Source organism: Oncorhynchus nerka, linkage group LG17, assembly GCF_034236695.1.
Source record: "Oncorhynchus nerka isolate Pitt River linkage group LG17, Oner_Uvic_2.0, whole genome shotgun sequence".
Classification (NCBI taxonomy): domain Eukaryota; kingdom Metazoa; phylum Chordata; class Actinopteri; order Salmoniformes; family Salmonidae; genus Oncorhynchus; species Oncorhynchus nerka.
In genome coordinates, this window is record NC_088412.1 from 40,708,972 (window position 1) to 40,732,651 (window position 23,680).

General features: G+C 44.9%; 1 protein-coding gene across 1 annotated transcript in view; it reads left to right on the plus strand.

Annotated features, from left to right (window-relative positions):
- The first annotated feature begins 736 nt into the window (after positions 1-736).
- The window catches only part of LOC115145251 (proline-rich protein 12-like), a 48,895-nt gene continuing 25,951 nt past the window's right edge, over positions 737-23,680 (plus strand). The window contains 7 exon segments of the mRNA XM_065003159.1: positions 737-989; positions 8,860-9,014; positions 9,274-9,435; positions 9,564-12,897; positions 12,899-13,907; positions 14,856-15,056; positions 21,074-21,148. Of these exon segments, the coding sequence (XP_064859231.1) occupies positions 907-989; positions 8,860-9,014; positions 9,274-9,435; positions 9,564-12,897; positions 12,899-13,907; positions 14,856-15,056; positions 21,074-21,148 (5,019 nt within the window). The 5' untranslated portion in view covers positions 737-906.

The following is a 23,680-nucleotide window of genomic DNA, read 5'->3' on the forward strand; positions in this document are numbered from 1 at the left end:
TAGATATTTGGTCGTCACACTCCCTCATCTGATTGGTCGGGTAGGCGGGCCTTCTGAGCCGGTTAGAGATTATCCAATCGCTGATTACTTTGTTTTGTCCAACACCCCTGGCAGTCTCCGACCGAAGTATGTAGCGAACATAGAGCAGCCAAGTAATTCAGTTCGATTCGTCAGGCAACCACGCGGGATACGAGTGTATTACCGTCTGGGAACATCAATCATAGACAATAGTGCAGATCTAGCGCCCACTATCGGCTGCCTAGGCTACCAATATTGGGGAGGGGGTGTGTGTAAATGCATTTTGGAGAGGGAACTGGCAAGCCAAAATATAAACAATAGACACTGTTGCTATAATTGAATCGCCCCCTTTTATTTATATATATATAATTATATATATATATATATATTCCAAATATTTTAGAAATGCAATACTTCAACAACGTAGGGGACCGGGGATGGTAAGAGAGCGTGCTTCAGTCTAGAGTGATAAATGGGCACCAAATATTTTGATTTGCACAGACTGGTTTAGACTACGCGCTAGCATCAGCTGAATCGCTGGTTGTGCCTAGAAGGACAATAGACATTGAAATATATATAACGGGCTGAAGAGGGGAGGGATGGAAGAAACCGGATTTTTGTGGTGGTGGTGGTTGGTGTGACCCCCCATCCACCCCTCCTCCCCTCTCTTTTATCCTCCATATCCCCCTCCTCCTTCTCCCCTCCATTCCTCTCCCCCTCCGTGCTGATCGCAGTCTTGAGGACTTGCTAGTGAATCGGGAGAAATAAACAGACACTGAGCAGAGGGGCAAAAGGATACAGGGAGAGATAGCGTGCGAGAATTTAAGACATCTCCTCCCCCCCCTACCCCTCACTATCTCTCCATCTTCATCCCTCGTCTTTTCTTTAATGGAAAGAAATTATCCTGGTACAGGGTTCGGTGATTTGGGCGCTGGTACGGGATGGAGTTACGAGAGATCGGCCAAGGCAAGGTAAGCATTTGTACCCGTACATGTGCGCCCTCATACATAGGATGCATACATATGCTTGGCTTGCTGTAACAATGCAATCCGTGCTCCCTCTATCGTTCCGTTCATATATATATAAATTACATTGTTTGCAAGCGCCAGGTAGGCTATAGCAAGGCTATCAGTATTGGCATTAGCAAGATGGGTGGGGGGTCTTGAAAATGCAAGGAACGCAATTGAGAGTTAATGCGTGATACTGAAGGTAGACCGAGACATAAAAAACGAGGGGGGAGAGGGGCGAAAAGAGGGGGGATGGGTTGGACTTGGGAGGATATAGCTAGCTTTAGCTGGCTAGTGTATAATCAGAAATGGAACAAACATAATTTAATGATATTTGCAGAGCATTTGCATTTTTCACAATATGCCATAATTATATGAATGCATATTGTGTTGTCTTTACTAATGCATTGATTGCGTAATATGTTTACAAAGCAACGGTTGGTGCTAATTAACTATACAAACCCAATGTATTTGACGATGCAACATGCAATGTTTGTAGCAAGGCTACTGTCGGCAGTTTACTGTAGCTAGCACACTGTCTACAAATGAAATGGCCTTTATGCTAGAAATGGTGGTGCTGCAGGGTTGCTTCCCCGTCTCACATTCTCAGCAATACACTTTAGGATGAGTGAAGGCTAAATCAAATCACGATATGCAGCTATCATCAAACAATTGAATAAACACTTTCCATAACTTAGCTAATATCAGCGATCATCTAGTGACAGCTACTATACCAGTGGATTCTAAGGTATTTTAATTAACTCAATCTGTAAGCACGAGTACATTACATCCCATTATTAAAGCAGCAGCAGTTGCAGCATGGATATTAGTGCAAATCTTTTGCTGTTGGGATAACTCCTAGATAACTTTAAGCCTCGCAATTGTATTGATGGAAACTTCGATAAGTTGGTAACGGTACACCGTGTATAATAACTCTATAACTTCACTCTCAAGTTTACGTGATAGGCTTATTATTAACAGGTGCAATGATAGGTGTATTCCTTTTTTTTGGAACCAACTGCATTTTTATTCATGTGAGAAAAACCTACTAGCTAGCCATTTTGGGGTAAAGTTAGCTAGCTTAAAGGTACAGGTAACTTGTATTTGCTAGCTAGCTAACGTTAGTTGTTCATTTCAAGTTAAATGATTCGGCATATTGACTCAATGCTGCAGGTCTTTGGCAACAAAGTAAAAACACAGGAATCGATCATAAACACCAACATACGCCATTAGCTAAAACGATGGCTTGTGTGATGTTTGCTAGAACTCGCTACCCGTCTAGCTAAATCATGTTATACGGTATTGAGAGACAAGTTGGCTAACTCTAACCACCGAACGTTAGCTAGCTAACATTAACGCGTTAGCTAAGCTTACGAGGGTACTGGTAAGATATCTCAATAATTTCCGTTAACCGCATGAATTAAAACGGGAATGAACATTAACAGTAAGAACATTATTGAACGAAATGTTACAATGTTTCACATTTTGTTTCTTAAAATGCATAGTCTCTGTGTTTTAATGAATTGGGGCCTACTTACATGTCAAAGGCTACCCGGCTACGCACATTACCATTCGTCGCCGGGACAACCAAATCAATCTTGCTACAGAAGGTACGTTTCATGTAGCAACAGTGTAGCTCGCAGTAAACACCCGGTTTATTTGGATAATTTATTTTTCAAATGCAGATACTGTGAAATTCCAGGTTGGCGATAAAATGTAATATGAGCACAATACAATTGCATAATGGTAGTAAGGGACATACCTCTCAAATATTAGTCCCACAGGCAAATGTTGCATTCTGACTGAGTGTGTGCATGGAGTAATTGCTCAATTGCTGGAAGTCATAAAGCCCTAAATCGTGCCCTCTATTACAGTGTTATTCACTGGTAGTGCCATATATTATATTGTCCTTATGAAGTTTTACCATATTTTTTATTTTGGGCCTGAATACTCATTGGTTCCTCACAGATGTAAATGATTAAATCACTGCACAAACAAATTCAAATCTATAGTAATTGCTTATGCAGAATAGATGACTGTATGTAACCTTGGTAACTGACAGTGTTGAGATACATAAAATGCAGTAGGCTACATACAATGTTGTATCTTTGATGAACCAAGGAGTATTTAGGCCCCTACATAAAAATCATATATATGATTTTTATATGACATGATTATTTATATATTTAAAACACTGGTCAGCTGTTCTAGCCTAGCCAGCTGTTTTTTATGGCTGAATCCCAGAGTCAAGGGCATCTGCAAGCCCACATGCAGATTGATGTAGTCCTGGTGTTCTTATGATGACCTAATGCTCCCTAATGTGGGATTGGCTGGCTGCCTTTTTTGCAAAAAGTTAAGGAACAGAAACTAGTACTACTTTACTGTTCTCTTACTGTTCTAGGGTAATGAACCTAACCAACATTGGATGACAGTTACAAAATATTTTCTCTTCAGCCATATTGATTGAAGTGAATACATTTATATAAACCTTTATTTTAATGATGTGCAATACATATTTGAATATGTTAATAACTTGTATGAGTAATTTAATCAGTTAATTGATTGTATGAGACTGGTTGGTTACACCTATTGTGGTATCATACATGTACATGCTTGCAGGTAGCCTTGACAACATTTTGGTAGTCTGGCCCATTGGTAGTCTGAATGATATTGTATTGTAACTACAGCAGAGTTCCAAAACAATGCCCTCTGCTGCAGTCAACTAACCATAGCAATAATACTAGTAGAATACATTTGTTTAGCTCAGAATCTCCATACCAAGCTCTTACCTGCTCTTACTAGTACCAGACATGTCTGTAGAAGACAAATATCTAGTGTATTAAACTAGTGAGCCTATTATCATCATACAACCACCCGGACGGAACGTCAGGGTGAAATGAACTGTGGTTGATTGCGAAAGCAGTCTTAATGAAGGATTAATAGCTCCCCCTCCTTTATTTATCCCCTCTTTCACAATCTTGAGGACTGCAGCTCACTCCATCATGGTTATACGGCCTGACAGAGAGTTGGAGAGAAGGGGGGGTGTGGGAGAAGAGACGTAGTGAGGGTGGAGGAGAGGAGAAAAGAAAGAAGCAATGGTTGAATTTGGAAGAGAGGGGAGGAGATGTAGGGAGGAGTGGAGAGAAGATGACCGGTTGAAGAAGGAGGAGAGGAGATGATGGAGAGAGAAGAAGAGTGATAAGATAGGAAGGTGAGTTGAGTAGTCTGTAGAAGGGGAGAGAAAAGATTGGGAAGAGGTGGAGAGGTTGTGCGCTCATTTGAAAAATGCATCTGAGCAGTACAAGCACTCAACTAAATACATACTATTGATTCATTTGTCCTGCCCATTGAATTCTAAATTTGCATATATTCTGGGAAAGTCGAAGTATTGAGCCTGACTGCATCTGGTTCTAGTATATAGTGTCTAGTTCCAGAACTAGAGGCCGACCGATTATGATTTTTCAACGCCGATACCGATTATTGGAGGACCAAAAAAGACGATACCGATTAATTGGCCGTTTTTTTTATTTGTAATAATGACAATTACAACAATACCGAATGAACACTTATTTTAACTTAATATAAAACATCAATAAAATCAATTTAGCCTCAAATAAATAATGAAACAGGTTCAATTTGGTTTAAATAATGCAAAAACAAAGCGTTGGAGAAGAAAGTAAAAGTGCAATATGTGCCATGTAAGAAAGCTAACGTTTAAGTTCCTTGCTCAGAACATGAGAACATATGAAAGCTGGTGGTTCCTTTTAACATGAGTCTTCAATATTTCCAGGTAAGAAGTTTTAGGTTGTAGTTATTATAGGAATTATAGGACTATTTCCCTCTATACCATTTGTATTTCATTAACCTTTGACTATTGGATGTTCTTATAGGCACTTTAGTATTGCCAGTGTAACAGTATAGCTTCCGTCCCTCTCTTCGCTCCTCCCTGGGCTCGAACCAGGAACACAACAGCCACCCTCGAAGCAGCGTTACCCATGCAGAGCAAGGGGAACAACCACTCCAAGGCTCAGAGCGAGTGATGTTTGAAATGCTATTACTAGCTAGCCATTTCACTTCGGTTACACCAGCCTCATCTCGGGAGTTGATAGGCTTGAAGTCATAAACAGCGCAATGTTTGACGCACAACAAAGAGCTGCTGGCAAAACGCACAAAAGTGCTGTTTGAATGAATGCTTAAGCGCCTGCTTCTGCCTACCACCGCTCAGTCAGATACTTAGATACTTGTATGCTTGTATGCTCAGTCAGATTCTATGCAACGCAGGACACGCTAGATAATATCTAATAATATCATCAACCATGTGTAGTTAACTAGTGATTATGATTGATTGTTTTTTATAAGATAAGTTTAATGCTAGCTAGCAAATTACCTTGGCTTACTGCATTTGCGTAACAGGCAATCTCCTTGTGGAGTGCAACGAGAGGCAGGTCGTTATTGCGTTGGACTAGTTAACTGTAAGGTTGCAAGATTGGATCCCCCGAGCTGACAAGGTGAAAATCTGTCGTTCTGCCCCTGAACGAGGCAGTTAACCCACTGTTCCTAGGCCATCATTGAAAATAAGAATGTGTTCTTAACTGACGTGCCGAGTTGAATAAAGATTAAATAAATTGTCCAAAAATATTGATTTCCGATTGTTATGAAAACTTGAAATCGACCTCTAATTAATCAGCAAATCCGATTAATCGGTCGACCTCTATCTGTCACGCCCTGGCCATAGAGAGGCTTTTTACTCTCTATTTTGGTTAGGCTAGGGTGGGCGTTCTATGTTCTTTTTTCTATGTTTTTGTATTTCTTTGTTTTTTGACCTATGGTTCTCAATCAGGGACAGCTGTCTGTCGTTGTCTCTGATTGAGAACAATACTTAGGTAGCTCTTGCCCACATGGGTTTTGTGGGTAGTTGTTTTCTGTTTTGTGTTGCTGCACCTTACAGGACCATTTCGATTATCATTTCTTTCCTGCACTATGTTCTTTTGGTATTTTCTCGTGTTCTGAGTTATTAAAATAACATGAACACTTACCACGCTGCGCATTGGTCCGATCCTTCATACTCCTCGTTAGAAGAGGAGGAAAATCGTTACACTATCCAGAACTATTAATTTCAATGGAACCAGTTTCTTAAACATAGAAATCCACATTTAGGGATTAGGGTTCAGTTTGATATTTTAGCATTTAGCCATAATTATTTCTATTTGTTAACATATTATGAAGATTTCAATAGAATATATGGATGTGTCAAACTCAAGAATACTGAACACACTGATGGGTCAAATTCAGAGAATGATTAAACCCCCACACACACACACACACTTTGATTCCTGAGTCAGAGAGTGGCGTACGCTAACCAAGCCGTGGTTAAACTTAGCGCGGAGGAGGAGGAGTCAGCATCCGACACACTCAGACAGTCACCACACTTTTATCAATAAAACCACTATGGGTCTTGCCTCACCACTTTGTTGTCCAGCCATAACCACTCGCCTCTGCTGCTAGCTGTCTATGCATGTCTGGGGAACAGCATTTCCAATCAGCTAAGGTGGTTAGCCACAGAGTCACACGATTGGTTTATTGGTGGCCAATTAACATCACATTGCACTGAAGAGAACCAAAGGGTGATACAGCGGTTTTCTCGTTTGAGCAAAATACCATCCTCCGTCCTCTCTCCTCCGTTACCCGGAAACCGATGAGTGGTCGAGGAGTGTGTAAATTCGCTTGCAGGCAAACAGAAGCATTTCGCTATACTCGCAATAACATCTGCTAAGCATATGTATGTGACCAATAAAAATGTATTTGATTTGATGGCCTCATTTTGGCGAGGAAGCATATAGTAACTTGAGAAGTGTATCCTACCTGAATCCTTCATGGAAGAGTTTTGAAATCACCCCCCCTTTGAATCAGCTATTGTTTTATCGATGGAGAAAAGCATGCAAACATGTAAAAACAATATGCTACTTATCCTTTTATCTATAAAAGGTCTTGCACTGGCTTAATCGTTTTCATCAGTTTATACATTTAATTTGGGATTCCACCCTGTAAACTTAATTTGCCTCTGATGACGCGCGATTGGAGAAGGAGTCTCATTTCATACAAGCCATTTTCATCCACTTTCCCACTCCTCGCTGCCTCTCCTCAATTACCTTTGACCTTTTTCAAAAGGAGGCGAGAGAGGACAGAGGAGATAGGACGCAGGAGGCGAGCAAATCTAATTGATAAAAGGCCATGGTTATCGGGCAGTTCAAAAATAGAACCACAGGACTTTAAAAGTTAACAGTTAATAATGCTTTCTTTATGCATAATAGTTTTGAGTGTATTCCACATTAATGAATGAAGGAAAGAATATAATTTAAATGTAGAGACTACACTGCACTGTAGTGTGGTGATCTCATGACCATGCCCAACCTTTGATTTCTTGACTCTGTGGAGATTTTCTGTTCTCTGAGACTCTGGTTGCATCCCAAATGGCACCCTATTGCATCCCAAATGGCACCCTATTCCTACATAGCGCCATACTTTTGACCAGGCCATTTAGAACACGGTCTCTATGTTTGGGTGTTGTTTTTCTCCTCTGTGCAAGTAAGTGATTGGAAGTGGGGGTGATTGTTAAAAATCTTTCTTTTCATTCAGACTTTCATTTGAATGTTACTCCCAGTTCTATTCAGAGGCTGATATTGATGAACTATTGTAAAGTGGCAGTTCCACTGGATGTCATAAGGTGAACGCACCAATTTGTAAGTCGCTCTGGATAAGAGCGTCTGCTAAATGACTTAAATGTAAATGTAAATGTAATGAACAATACCTTATTTTGAGTGTTAGGTTACCCTGTGTAAAGTGCAAGGCTCAGATTTTATATGGTGTGGGCTGGAAAGGGCGATATTGCCTGTATACAGTATGGAGTATACCCAAGTAAACAACTCTACAAGAGAGTATAGGTAGATTAGAAAGGTAATCCATCACCAAAGCCTGGGAGACTGTCAGCCGGGACCAGAATGCATTGTTGTTGTTGAGGCTTTGTGGTTAGAACAGGATTTTATCTAAAGTCGGTGCAGAGAGCCTTGCATTTGCTGATTCCTTCACACTACTACTAAAGGACACTTTAGACATTTTTCCATTTGACATTTTTCCATTTGCCATGCCATCACCATTTTGTTGGATGTTTACAGTTATTTTGGTTGGGAAATTAACTATTTATTTGTTATTTGATAACAGGAGGTGTTATGGAAAATGCTGTAAGCTTTCAAGAAAGTAGCCGTATCTAGGCCTAATTGATGATGATGCGTTCGTTATCAGTAATATCTTGTACGCACAATACTTCTCTTGTCTCACTATTCGTATGCAACCCTCAAATTTAGATCTTGACCTCAAAGTCAGTTTTACTGCTTTTTTTTGTTCTTCTAGTAATCAGGGACTGAGTTAGACCTGGGACATCAGGTCAGGGAATCAGGTTGAAAAAAAACCCAGCAGTACTCTGGACTTCGTAGAGTAAGATTTGAATACCCCTGGTAAACAACACGAGTATCCCAATTCGAATGTATCAAGCCTGCAGCACTTCTGGTTTTCATGATTGATTGATTGAAGAACTATGAGACAGCATTACATACATTCACCCTATAATCAGAGATTGATTCTGACCTGAGACACTAAGTGAGTGGACTCTCTGGCCAATCAATTAGGCTACATTAATCAATCAATTATCTACCAAAGAGAAAAGAAAAACAGCTGTACTGCAGATCTCGATAGCAGGATTTAGATAACCCCGATATAGAAGAATAATGCATCTTTTCATTATGATTCATTTTCTCCCCTTTCTCCCTTCTTTCCTCAGCCTGGTGTATGGGAGTTCTAGGTCCTCCCATCCGGACTCAGAGCTGCTCCATCGCCAGGCTTATGGCACACCCCACCCTCTGCAGGGCTACGCAACCAATCACCATCCTGGCAGCTCTGGACAGGGCGGGGCATGGGGGGCTGGGCGGAGTCTAGGTAAGGGGCCGGGCTAATATGAACCTTGATTCAAATGTAAAATTGAGGTCTCTGCATGATGCCAAAAGGTTGTCATATAGAATGTTAGTATACCTGTTATTACAGTACAATATTGTCCTATCCTATACACAGTCAGGGAGAATGTACATTTTTCTCTCTATCAAAGTGTTTTTGTTTAGATTAGACTTGTTTAGATGAGTCACTTTAAAAAGAAAAATGTGGGTGGTTGAGTAAATGCTTTTGTGTCTATGTCCTCTAGGCTTATCTGGGCTGTTTGATACTGGGCTACACCATGCCAGTCCCTCTGGTCCAGACCCATCTGTCATGAACTTGATTTCAGCACTAGAGTCCCAGGGTCGGCAGCCACCCCCCTCAGCCTCCTCTCTCCTCTCCCAGTTCCGAACACCCTCCTGGCAGACTGGTGAGTGCATGTGTAATGCTCAAGTACAACTGAGTCGTGTTCATCATTTTCTAAGTGTTATGAAGGACAGCAGCACATTTTTAATAATCTCTGTTACTTGTCTTTTTCTCTATCTCCATTTCCCATAGCGATGCACACTCAGCCAGAGCTCTTCATCGGGTCTGGCTCCTTCCCCTCCTCCTCCCTCTCGGCCTACCAGCACCCAGCCTCCTTTTCTGGGCGGTCCTTCCCTGGCTCCTCGCTCTCCCTCCAGGACTCCCCCACCTTCAGCCCCACGTCCAACGGCCTCCTGTCCCCCCACGACCCCCTGCTGCACATCAAGACACCCTCCCAGTCCAGCCTGGGCTTCGACCGCCTACTCTCCTCGCAGGGCGCCGCCTACCGAGGGTCGCAGGACCCCACAGGCCCCCCGCAAACCTCCTCCTCGTCAGGCCGCCACCTACCCCCTCCCCAGTTTAACCTGTTGTCCTCCCAGCTCCAGGACCAGTCCTCCCAGTTGTACAACGCCTCTGTGTTCTCATCGGCACCAGCCCCCCCGCCACCCCAGGAAAGGGCCATCCCACGGCAGGACAGCGTGATCAAGCACTACCAGCGCTCCTCTCCGGCTCAGTCGCAGCTCTCCTCCTCAGCCCCCCATCCCCTGCAGCACTACCTCAGCTGTGGGGCATCGGGGTACCAGCAGATTTCCCACCACCGGCATGGAGGGGTGTCCTGCAGTCCACTGGGGGAGCAGAGCCCTTCAGCAGACCCCAAACCCTCCCCCCGTTCAGACCAAGTGTACCGCCCCATCATCCAGACCCCGTACACCTCCTCAGCCGCCTCCTCGTCAGGGTCAGGTGGAGGTCTAGGGAAAGGGGCTAAGAACTCCAGCTCCAGTAGTGGCTACTCCTCCTCGGGCTCCTCGTCGTCCCGAACTCCCCACACCCCACCCTCAGCCTCCTCCACCTCCTCGTCCTCTTCAAACTCCAACGCTAACCCTTCCTCCAGCTCTTCGTCTGCCCCCTCCAGACAGCAGCTCCCAACTCAGTCGGCGCCCCCTCCCCCCCCAGTCTCATCCGCCCCAGCTCAGCAGCCTCCTCCTAAACCCTGCCTGTCAGCATATGGCTCCCCTGTGGCCCCCGTCAAGCCCACCGCAGGCCTCCCTGGACAGACACCTCCCCAGCAGCAGTCATACTCACCCAGCCAGCCCCCTCCCTCACACCTCCCCTCCCACCAGCCCTATGGGGGCTTCAGCTCCCCCCAGGCCCAGGACCTGACCTCTGGCCCTGGGAGTTCTGGGAAAGGGTATGGAGGACTAGGGCCAGGAGGCCGCTCCTTCTCTGCCGAGGTGGTCTACGGGACGGACTCAGGATACGGCTCGCTGCCTACCTCCCTTGGGGGAGCAGGCAGTCCCTCGTTGGGATACGGTGGCCCAAGGCACTCCCCTGCCCTCCTGGGGTCTGGAGGGGGTGGAGGGTCAGCCGGCAGCGGGGCAGGGTCCGGGGCTGGTGGAGGTGGATCAGGTGGGGGTGCAGGATCAGGATCAGGTGGTAGCAGCTCATACCACCTCCCTGACTCCAGCCCTTCTCCCTCCAGCATCATTCGACCTGGGCTGCACTCTCCTGCTCCCGCCTGTCCTGCCCAGTCCCCCGGGGGAAACAAATACCTCTCCTCCGTCCTCTCCCCTGCCTTCCTGTCCTCTCCGCAGGGCTACCCCGACACCCGAGGCCCCCAGCCTCAGTCCTACCACCCCAAGCCCAAGCCAGACACTGACATGCTAGGAGTAGAGCGCTCCCAAGACGAGGAAGATGACGAGGACTTCCTGATCCAGCACTTGCTGCATGCCCAGAGCCCTGCGTCCCACCCGTCCCAGCACCACCCCCAGCAGCAGCCGCCCCAGTCCATCACTCAGGCCAGGGATGGGGGCAAAGGTCTGGCCTACGACCTGAACAAGGCCTCTGAGGAGCGCTACCACCTCCAGAGCGTCATCCGCACCAACAGCGCCACCAACAGCATGGTTCCCGGTACTGCAGGTAACGTCAGCGGAGGTGGCCTGGAGAGCCAGCTGGAGATGTCTCTGAAGAAACAGCAGCAGCAGCAGGCCAAGAACGAACAAGGGCTGTCTGGAGCAGGGGCCAGCGGAGGAAGAGGGGGGGCAGACTCCCTCTCACATCCCAACCCTCACGTCCCCTATCCGCAGCAACACGACTCCCTCGGCTCAGTTGTGCAATACGGCAGGGGCGACCCATACTCCCAACACCCTCACTCCCAGCACCCCCACCATCCCTCGCAGGTCCCCTCACATCCCCAACACACCCAGCACTCTCAACATGCCCACCCCCACTCCCACATCCACCCTCACATGGAGCTCAAAAAGCCTCCCGACCAGTCCAAGCTGCCATACCTGCGGAAGACACCCGAACTGCAGCAGCAGCCCCGACAGCCCCAATCCTCCCTTTCCCTCATGGACTCCCCCCCAAACCAGCCCCAGCAGCCTCCCTCTGCCCACATGCTCCAGTCTGTTCTGTCCCACACTACCCGCAACAAGATGGACACCCAGCAAGCTGCTTCTCAGCAGCAGCAGCACTCCATGAGTCAGCAGGCCATGATGGGGGCAGGTGGAGAGGCAGAGCCTGGGGGACAAGTGGGGGTGGATCCCCAGCCCCAGGCTCAATCCCAGCTGCAGCTCCAACTCCAGTCACAGGCTATGGAGGCCCACTACGGCCAGAGCCAAGCCAGCCAGAACTCGGTTTCTCCTCTGGACATGCTGGAGCGCACCCTGTCTCGGGCCAACAGCAGAGACAGCGGAGGGGCCGCGGATAGAAGTGGGGTGGGGGGAGGAGATGGGGGCAGTAGTGACGGACACAGACAACAACAGCAGCAGCACAGGCTGCCATCTCATCACCACTCCCAACAAACTGCCTCCAAGCTTCACAACTTCCTCTCCGAGCCAGACCTGGGCATAACCACACCCTCCCACCTGCACCACCTCAACCCACACCACCCCCACGTCCATCACCAACAGCAGACCCACCCACACCACCCCCTCCCGCACACCCATGCCCACCACCACTCCCACCACCTGGAGACCAACGCAGGGCCCCAGCAGCAGCCTCCGCCCCACCAGAGGGACCAGGAGCCCCAGCTCTGCCAATCCCAGTTGGACCAGCTCAAAGAGCACCAGTTTGACACTGTGAGCCCCGTGGGGAAAACGGGCCAGAACCAAGGTCAGCAGCAGCAGCACAGGTTTGTGCCTCTGACCTCCATCTGTTTCCCAGACTCCCTCTTACAGGATGAGGATCGCTCATTCTTCCCCGGCATGGAGGATATGTTCTGCTCTGACGACTACTCCAAGTCGAGCTGCGCCGGGGGTCCTGGGGCAGGCCAAGGGGTCCAGGAAGGTATGTCTGAGGCACGTGGACAGGGACCAGACAGCATGGAGGACGTCAAGACCAGTGATGGAGGAGGTGTGTATGATGATGGGTCACCATGGCGACCATGGTTACGGGTACTGCCACGGCCTCACGGAAACAGAAAACAGCACCATGCATCTGGACCTGGACTCCCTGAAAACCCATGAGCTCCCCTCCACTGTGAACACAGAGCAGCTCGGCCTCATCCAGTCCCAGACTGGCTTGGGGGGTCCAGAGGGAGTTCCTGGGGACAGCTCCGCCAACAAGATGATTAGGGGCACGGGCGTGGGTGGAGGTTCTGGTCTGGCCGGGCTGACGTCGCCTATCTTCTGCTCCTCCCGACCCAAGAAGCTGCTGAAGACCAGCTCCTTCCACCTACTGAAGCAGCGCCGCGACCCGCAGCCGCAGGCCAAGAAGAACTACGCCCAGGAGTACGAGTTTGAGGGCGACGAGGACAAGGCTGATGTTCCCGCTGACATCCGGCTGAACAGCCGGCGGCTCCCTGACCTCCTCCCCGACCTGGTGTCCAGCTGCAGGAAGGCTGGAGGAGGACGGGCCTCGGGGATGGGCTCCCTCAGCCCTCTGATGGGTGACCTGGACTTCTGCCACCCGTCCGGCTACCCCTCCCTTGGCCCCCCTCCCCATCTCCTACCCCACGACGGGCCCAAGAAGAGGGGCAGGAAACCAACCAAACCCAAACGTGAAGGGCCACCTCGGCCCAGAGGGCGCCCTCGCATCCGCCCGCTCCCGGAGCCGCCCTACTGTAGGGGGCTGATGGGAAATGTAGGCGGGGAGACCCGCAGGGGTCGTGGGCGGGGTAGGGGGCGTGGCAGGAAGGAGGAAGGGATGATAGAGATGCACCGAGACATGAACAAAGTTCCCGACCTCCAATATCAGCAACAACAACAGCAGTTCCACCAACAACAGCACTTTCAACAACAGCAGCACCAACACCATCACCTCCAACCGCAGCAAAACCTACAACATCAACAGCAGCAACAGCAGCAGCACCTACAACACCTTCATCAACAACAACAAGCACAGCATCCACAGCACCATAAAACTTTCAAGCCTATCAAGGTAAGGGAGACATGAGCAGAGTGATATCATGTTTAGATAGTGAGTTGTATGGACTCCTTTAAAGCTTACAGTGCCTTCAGAAAGTATTCATACCCCTGACTTATTCCACATTTTGTTGTGTTATAGCCTGAATTCAAAATGGATTAAATAAATAAAAAATCTCATCCATCTACAGACAACACCCTATTATGACAAACTGAAAACGTGTTTTTAGAAATCTTAGCAAATGCATTTTTAATGAAATACAGACATGAACACAGACATAGGTGTTCACACCCCTGAGTAAATACATGTTAGAAACTTCTTTGTCAACGATTACAGCTGTGAGTCTTTCTGGGAAAGTCTAAGAGCTTTGCACACCTGGATTGTACAATTGTATTTTTTTTTTTAATTCTTCAAGTTTGTCAAGTTGGTTGTTGATAATTTCTAGACAGCCATTTTCAAGTCTTGCCAAAGATTTTCAAGCCTATTTAAGTCAAAACTGTAACTAGGCCACTCAGGAACATTCAATGTCGTCTTGGTAAGCAACTCCAGGGAATATTTGGCCTTGTGTTTTAGGTTTTTGTCCTGCTGAAAGGTGAATTTGTCTCCCAGTGTCTGTTGAAAAGCAGACTGAACCATGTTTTCCTCTCAATCTCAATTTAATCTCAATTTAATCCATTTTAAATTCAGCCTGTAACTCAACAAAATGTTGAAAAAGTCAAGGGGGGTGAATCCTTTCTGAAGGCACTGTAAAAAATCAGTTGTGTTATTTCCTCTCTTACCCCACTAACTCTCTTTCTCTCTGCATTTTCTCTTCCTCTATCCCTATACCCCTCACTTTAACTATCCCTTTCTTTTCCCCTCGCCATTCCCCAACTACCCTCATTCCTCCTTCTGTCCTTCTGTCTCGTTTCCTCTTTTCCCTACACCCATCACTCTTCTCCATCCCTTCTTTACATCTCTCAGATCAAGCTGCCTATCCCCTCTGTGTCTCCCTCTGACTCCTTGCTAAGGACAGACTCCCTGTCCAGCACCGACCCGGTTCTCTCTGACGGGTCAGTGGGCTCGGCTCCCTCCCTGGGCCTGAGTCCTGGACCCACTGCTGGGATGGATATGAACATGACTAGGAGCCAGGAGAAGATGAAGCAGAAAGCTCAAGCCCAGGAGGTGAGTGCATCTGCCTTTGTCTTTTTTGGATTTTTGGATTTTTTATTTTTATTTCACCTTTATTTAACCAGGTAGGCTAGTTGAGAACAAGTTCTCATTTACAACTGCGACCTGGCCAAGATAAAGCATAGCAGTGTGAACAGACAACAACACAAATTACACATGGAGTAAACAATAAACAAGTCAATAACACAGTAGAAAAGAAAAAAAAGAGTCTATATACAGTGCCTTGTGAAAGTATTCGCCCCCCTTGAACATTGCAACCTTTTGCCACATTTCAGGCTTCAAACATAAAGATATAAAACTTTATTTTTTTGTGAAGAATCAACAACAAGTGGGACACAATCATGAAGTGGAACGACATTTATTGGATATTTCAAACTTTTTTAACAAATCAAAAACTGAAAAATTGGGCGTGCAAAATTATTCAGCCCCCTTAAGTTAATACTTTGTAGCGCCACCTTTTGCTGCGATTACAGCTGTAAGTCGCTTGGGGTATGTCTCTATCAGTTTTGCACATCGAGAGACTGACATTTTTTCCCATTCCTCCTTGCAAAACAGCTCGAGCTCAGTGAGGTTGGATGGAGAGCATTTGTGAACAGCAGTTTTCAGTTCTTTCCACAGATTCTCGATTGGATTCAGGTTTGGACTTTGACTTGGCCATTCTAACACCTGGATATGTTTATTTTTGAACCATTTCATTGTAGATTTTGCTTTATGTTTTGGATCATTGTCTTGTTGGAAGACAAATCTCCGTCCCAGTCTCAGGTCTTTTGCAGACTCCATCAGGTTTTCTTCCAGAATGGTCCTGTATTTGGCTCCATCCATCTTCCCATCAATTTTAACCATCTTCCCTGTCCCTGCTGAAGAAAAGCAGGCCCAAACCATGATGCTGCCACCACCATGTTTGACAGTGGGGATGGTGTGTTCAGGGTGATGAGCCGTGTTGCTTTTACGCCAAACATAACGTTTTGCATTGTTGGCAAAAAGTTCAATTTTGGTTTCATCTGACCAGAGCACCTTCTTCCACATGTTTGGTGTGTCTCCCAGGTGGCTTGTGGCAAACTTTAAACAACACTTTTTATGGATATCTTTAAGAAATGGCTTTCTTCTTGCCACTCTTCCATAAAGGCCAGATTTGTGCAATATACGACTGATTGTTGTCCTATGGACAGAGTCTCCCACCTCAGCTGTAGATCTCTGCAGTTCATCCAGAGTGATCATGGGCCTCTTGGCTGCATCTCTGATCAGTCTTCTCCTTGTATGAGCTGAAAGTTTAGAGGGACGGCCAGGTCTTGGTAGATTTGCAGTGGTCTGATACTCCTTCCATTTCAATATTATCGCTTGCACAGTGCTCCTTGGGATGTTTAAAGCTTGGGAAATATTTTTGTATCCAAATCCGGCTTTAAACTTCTTCACAACAGTGTCTCGGACCTGCCTGGTGTGTTCCTTGTTCTTCATGATGCTCTCTGCGCTTTTAACGGACCTCTGAGACTATCACAGTGCAGGTGCATTTATACGGAGACTTGATTACACACAGGTGGATTGTATTTATCATCATTAGTCATTTAGGTCAACATTGGATCATTCAGAGATCCTCACTGAACTTCTGGAGAGAGTTTGCTGCACTGAAAGTAAAGGGGCTGAATAATTTTGCATGCCCAATTTTTCAGTTTTTGATTTGTTAAAAAAGTTTGAAATATCCAATAAATGTCATTCCACTTCATGATTGTGTCCTACTTGTTGTTGATTCTTCACAAAAAAATGCAGTTTTATATCTTTATGTTTGAAGCCTGAAATGTGGCAAAAGGTCGCAAAGTTCAAGGGGGCCGAATACTTTCGCAAGGCACTGTACATTGTGTGCAAAAGGCATGAGGAGGTAGGGAAATAATTACAATTTAGCAGATTAACACTGGAGTGATAAATGATCAAATGGTCATGTGCAGGTAGAGATACTGGTGTGCAAAAGAGCAGAAAAGTAAATAAATAAAAACAGTATGGGGATGGGGTAGGTCAATTGGGTGGGCTATTTACCGATGGACTATGTACAGCTACAGCGATCGGTTAGCTGCTCAGATAGCAGATGTTTGAAGTTGGTGAGGAGATAAAAGTCTCCAACTTCAACGATTTTTGCAATTCGTTCCAGTCACAGGCAGCAGAGAACTGGAACGAAAGGCGGCCAAATGAGGTGTTGGCTTTAGGGATGGTCAGTGAGATACACCTGCTGGAGCGCGTGCTACGGGTGGGTGTTGCCATCGTGACCAGTGAACTGAGATAAGGCGGAGCTTTACCTAGCATGGACTTGTAGATGACCTGGAGCCAGTGGGTCTGGCAACGAATATGTAGCGAGGGCCAGCCGACTAGAGCATACAGGTCGCAGTGGTGGGTGGTATAAGGTGCTTTAGTAACAAAACGGATGGCACTGTGATAAACTGCATCCAGTTTGCTGAGTAGAGTATTGGAAGCTATTTTGTAGATGACATCGCCGAAGTCGAGGATCTGTAGGATAGTCAGTTTTACTAGGGTAAGTTTGGCGGCGTGAGTGAAGGAGGCTTTGTTGCGGAATACAAAGCCGACTCTAGATTTGATTTTAGATTGGAGATGTTTGATATGAGTCTGAAAGGAGAGTTTACAGTCTAGCCAGACACCTAGGTACTTATAGATGCCCACATATTCCAGGGTGGTGATGCTAGTCGGGCGTGCGGGTGCAGGCAGCGAACGGTTGAAAAGCATGCATTTGGTTTTACTAGCGTTTAAGAGCAGTTGGAGGCCACGGAAGGAGTGTTGTATGGCATTGAAGCTCGTTTGGAGGTTAGATAGCACAGTGTCCAAGGAAGGGCCGGAAGTATACAGAATGGTGTCGTCTGCGTAGAGGTGGATCAGGGAATTGCCCGCAGCAAGAGCAACATCATTGATATATACAGAGAAAAGAGTCGGCCCGAGAATTGAACCCTGTGGCACCCCCATAGAGACTGCCAGAGGACCGGACAACATACCCTCCGATTTGACACACTGAACTCTGTCTGCAAAGTAGTTGGTGAACCAGGTTAGGCAGTCCTTAGAAAAACCGAGGCTACTGAGTCTGCCGATAAGAATATGGTGATTGACAGAGTCGAAAGCCTTGGCCAGGTCGATGAAGACGGCTGCACAGTACTGTCTTTTATCGATGGCGGTTATGATATCGTTTAGTACCTTGAGCGTGGTTGAGGTGCACCTGTGACCGTCTCGGAAACCAGATTGCACAGCGGAGAAGGTACGGTGGGATTCGAAATGGTCAGTGATCTGTTTGTTGACTTGGCTTTCGAAGACCTTAGATAGGCAGGGCAGGATGGATATAGGTCTGTAGCAGTTTGGGTCCAGGGTGTCTCCCTCTTCGTACATCAGTTGCAGAAGCCAACATCATCCCCGACAGAGAAGGGTTGATTGTCAAGGGCAATGAATTCCATTATCTTGGCGTTAATGGATTTCGCCTTTGAGTTGTCTCGCTGAAATGTTCTTACTCTTTCAAATGACTGCTTGACTTGTTGACTGCTCGATCCACACAGCAGACATTGTGTGCTGGGTTAGGAATGCTGTGTTGCAGGTGCAGCACAAAATTTCCCGTGGCGTCATTACATCATGTACGTACATAATATAGATATGCACGTCAGCTTTGACATTGGTTTTTCACATCGGCCTTAAACTAGATACCGATGTTGGCATTTTTAGCTAATTTCTGCCGATTCCGATATGTTCACCGATATATCGTGCATTGCTAGTGAATACTGTTTATTCACCTTTTTATTTTGTAAATAGTACCTATTACGTTATTATTGTTTGCGTTAATGTTTACTTCACTCACCATCTTTCATTTTGACCAGTGTTCAGCTTTATCCCAACTTATTTACCACTACATGTACATCCTTGGGCAAGGGTGATAGGGAGGCCTCTCTCTATTGGACACTAAGGGATAGTTTCAGAGAATCAGTAGTGATGCATTGCTATGATTTTAAAAAACAACAAAGATAAAATTTTGGAATATTTCATCAGCAATGATGTTTATTTTTCTACTGAACTCGCCGGTCAGTACTTCACTGTTGATTTGTTGTTATGCACTGTAGCTACAGTATCTGAGGTTTTGAAAGAGATTTCTTCTCATTAGTGGGTGTACCTGATATATGTTTCTAATTATTCATGTTCGGCAGAGCTTCTCATTACAAAGTGAGAACGACAAAGTTATTTGAAGTGTAAATCTGTCTGTCATGCACATAGTGTAGGAATTGTAATTTTTACTTATGAAAAGGGTTGGGGGTTTGGATCACGTCAAATCAGTAATCATTTTACAATGCACATTTTTGGGGATTTAACGCTCTGTGGTGTGTGACCAAACATGAGAGTTTTCTCCTCTTTCTTTTCACATTATACACACCAGCTTGGGAGGGAGGAATCACTTTATTTAAACTTACATTTAAACTGACAAACCTTTTGCATAGAAAACTGAAATATTTCTGATATGAACAACTAGTCCAAAAAAAGAACTTGGACATCTACTAGATGTGATAACGAGTATGTTTTTAATCTACATCTGACTTTATATATTTAAATTCAGCATATATAGTATACAATATTTACAGTGCCTTCAGAAAGTATTCATGCCCCTTGACTTATTCCACATTTTGTTGTGTTACAGCCTGAAAACAGAATGGATTAAGTTTTTTAAATTTTTTATCTCACCCATCTACACACAATTAACGCTCTAACCACTAGGCTACTTGCCGCTCTGTGTGGGGTACAGAGATGAGGTAGTCATTCCAAATCATGTTAAACACTATTATTTCAGTGAGTAAATGCAACTTCTTATGTGACTTTTTAAGCACATTTGTAGTCCTGAACTTGCAGTATTTAGGCTTGCCATAACAAAGAGATGAAATACTTATTGACTGAAGACATTTCAGCTTTTAATTTTGAATACATTTCTAAATATTTCTAAAAACAAAATGCCACTTTGACATTATGGGTTATTGTGTGTAAGCCAGTGACACAAAATCTCAATTGAGTCAATTTTAAATTCAGAATGTAACGCAACAAAATGTGGAAAAAGTCAAGGGGTGTGAATACTTCCTGAAGGCACTGTATATTTATATAATAATGGTCGGAATCTCATAGGAAGTCATTAAGATGGTACATATAATACCACACTTTCCTAACCTCTACATGGCCCTTTTCCAGGTGCTCAAAGCACTTCAAGTCACCTCATCCTCTATCAATATGTGATTGTAGTCTGAGCATTACAGTGTAGCAGCAGCCAGCCATGTATGATAATAGGGGGGGGGGGGGGGCTTTTGAATGTATTTCTTATGTTGGGGTAGAGATCGATAAGATGGATTCTTTTTGTGTGAGTTTGATGTTCTTGATTCCATCTGTTGATGTCTGCTGGTTGGTCATGGTAAAAGTAAAATGGCGGCTGTTGCCTCAGCAACAGGGAGAGTGTGGACTCAGGAAAGTGGCCAATGAAATGAACAGTGTACATTTCTGTGCGATTTGCAGGGATAGGGGGGAGAGGAGTGGAGTCGAGTCGAGTGGAATTGCGGTTGCAATTATAAAAATATACTGGTGTCAATTGACTGTAATGCCTTTTTAACATAATACAGTAAGTTTAATTAATTGAAGAGATGATACATTTTCACAGTGGTGCAACAAAGACTGTTATTGAGTATTAATCAAGTGTGCTCAGATGTCCATTTTATATGATTTGAAGCGGGTTGAACAGTCAAAACAGTGGCGACCGGTTTCCTCACGTCACTCTATAGGAAATGGAATATAACCTCAACTAGACAACAATGCAAAGTCAATCAGTCAATTCACCAATCATCAATTGAATCACTAATTAAACCTCTCTTGTAGCGCACAGCAGTGAACATATGCCAACAATGTAAATGTTACCTCATGAAACAAGCTGGCCGGACACTGCCTTTAATTGAATATGGGTTTCGTTTTTTGAACATATGATTCATGTCTTTTCTTTGTGGCCTCCACAGATGACGTGGGAGAGGGACATGGATGAGCAGCTGACCCCAGAGGCTTGGGCTGCCATGCAGAAGCTCTCCAACACGGTGAGAAACCTCAATCCGTCCCTAGCTACACCTAATATCTCACAGTATCATCTATAATTCATTACTCATATTTCACAAGTCATATAACTCTGAGATCCCTTCAGCGCTGGGAAACTCGCCAGGCAAGAAGGCTGCAGGGAAGGCTCTACCTCAGTCAGAATAGTGGTTGGCTAACGTTGAATGGAACACAAACATCCAAAGGAGAGTTTATGTGTGTAGTTAGATATTGTGGTTAGTGGAGCATAAAGATAGAGGGGCATAGGGCTCCACAAATTATATTTCAAGCTTTTCAAGAGTAAAGTTGGGGAAAGACAAAAGAGAACCACACATTGGTGTGTGTAATTTAAAAAAAACATTTAAGGTGCAATTTTCACAAGTATGTGGGTCATTTTCACAACTCTATTTTCGATTGACTAAGTACATACAACAAAGAACTTCACCAAAATACTCTTTCAATTTGGACACATATTCAATCTAAGTATCTGGTTTTCAAAATGCAATATTCACTTGCCTTTTGATATTATGTTCTTGTCATTTTTTAACAACACAACTATCTCTTAATTAATCAAAGTGCTCCAAACTGATAACTACTGAACCAAAAGTATGCTCATGCCTCGTTACTGTAGCTTACATAGTTTGATAACTTCTGAAAACTACATTTCTATATTTTTCCCTCATAAATGTATCAAATAAATTTAGGTTGGAGGGTAAAACCAAATCATATACAGTGGGGCAAAAAAGTATTTAGTCAGCCACCAATTGTGCAAGTTCTCCCACTTAAAAAGATGAGAGGCCTGTACTTTTCATCATAGGTACACTTCAACTATGAATGACAAAATGATAAGAAAAAAATCCAGAAAATCAAATTGTAGGATTTTTTATTAATTAATTTGCAAATTATGGTGGAAAATAAGTATTTGGTCAATAACCAAAGTTTATCTCAACACTTTGTTATATACCCTTTATTGGCAATGACAGAGGTCAAACGTTTTCTGTAAGTCTTCACAAGGTTTTCACACACTGTTGCTGGTATTTTGGCCCATTCCTCCATGCAGATCTCCTCTAGAGCAGTGATGTTTTGGGGCTGTTGCTGGGCAACACGGACTTTCAACTCCCTCCAAAGATTTTCTATGGGGTTGAAATGCTTCTTACGAAGCCACTCCTTCGTTGCCCGGGTGGTGTGTTTGGGATCATTGTCATGCTGAAAGACCCAGCCACATTTCATCTTCAATGCCCTTGCTGATGGAAGGAGGTTTTCACTCAAAATCTCACGATACATGGCCCCATTCATGCTTTCCTTTACACGGATCAGTCGTCCTGGTCCCTTTGCAGAAAAACAGCCCCAAAGCATGATGTTTCCACCCCCATGCTTCACAGTAGGTATGGTGTTCTTTAGATGCAACTCAGCATTCTTTGTCCTCCAAACACGACGAGTTGAGTTTTTACCAAAAAGTTATATTTTGGTTTCATCTGACCATATGACATTCTCCCAATCTTCTTCTGGATCATCCAAATGCTCTCTAGCAAACTTCAGACGGGCCTGGACATGTACTGGCTTAAGCAGGGGGACACGTCTGGCACTGCAGGATTTGAGTCCCTGGCAGCGTAATGTGTTACTGATGGTAGGCTTTGTTACTTTGGTCCCAGCTCTCTGCAGGTCATTCACTAGGTCCCCCCGTGTGGTTCTGGGATTTTTGCTCACCGTTCTTGTGATCATTTTGACCCCACGGATTGAGATCTTGCGTGGAGCCCCAGATCGAGGGAGATTATCAGTGGTCTTGTATGTCTTCCATTTCCTAATAATTGCTCACACAGTTGATTTCTTCAAACCAAGCTTGCTTACCTATTGCAGATTCAGTCTTCCCAGCCTGGTGCAGGTCTACAATTTTGTTTCTGGTGTCCTCTGACAGCTCTTTGGTCTTGGCCATAGTGGAGTTTGGAGTGTGATTGTTTGAGGTTGTGGACAGGTGTCTTTTATACTGATAACAAGTTCAAACAGGTGCCATTAATACAGGTAACGAGTGGAGGACAAGAGGAGCCTCTTAAAGAAGAAGTTACAGGTCTGTGAGAGACAGAAATCTTGCTTGTTTGTAGGTGACCAAATACTTATTTTCCACCATAATTTGCAAATAAAATCATTAAAAATCCTACAATGTGATTTTCTGGATTTCTTTTTCTCATTTTGTCTGTCATTGTTGAAGTGTACCTATGATGAAAAGTACAGGCCTCTCTCATCTTTTTAAGTGGGAGAACTAGCACAATTGGTGGCTGACTAAATACTATTTTGCCCCACTGTATATGGATGTGTCTGTAAATCCTACATCATCAAACTCCATCAGCCAGTGTGCTTCAATAGGACAAAGTAGAAAGAGTCACTCTATGTGCTACTATTTGGTATTATAGTGTAGTGTACAATGCACTGCTGAAATACCTGGGTTGTATATAACAATATACAGTGAGCTCCAAAAGTATTGGGACAGTGATACATTTTTTGTTATTTTGACTCTGTACTCCAGCACTTTGGATTTGAAA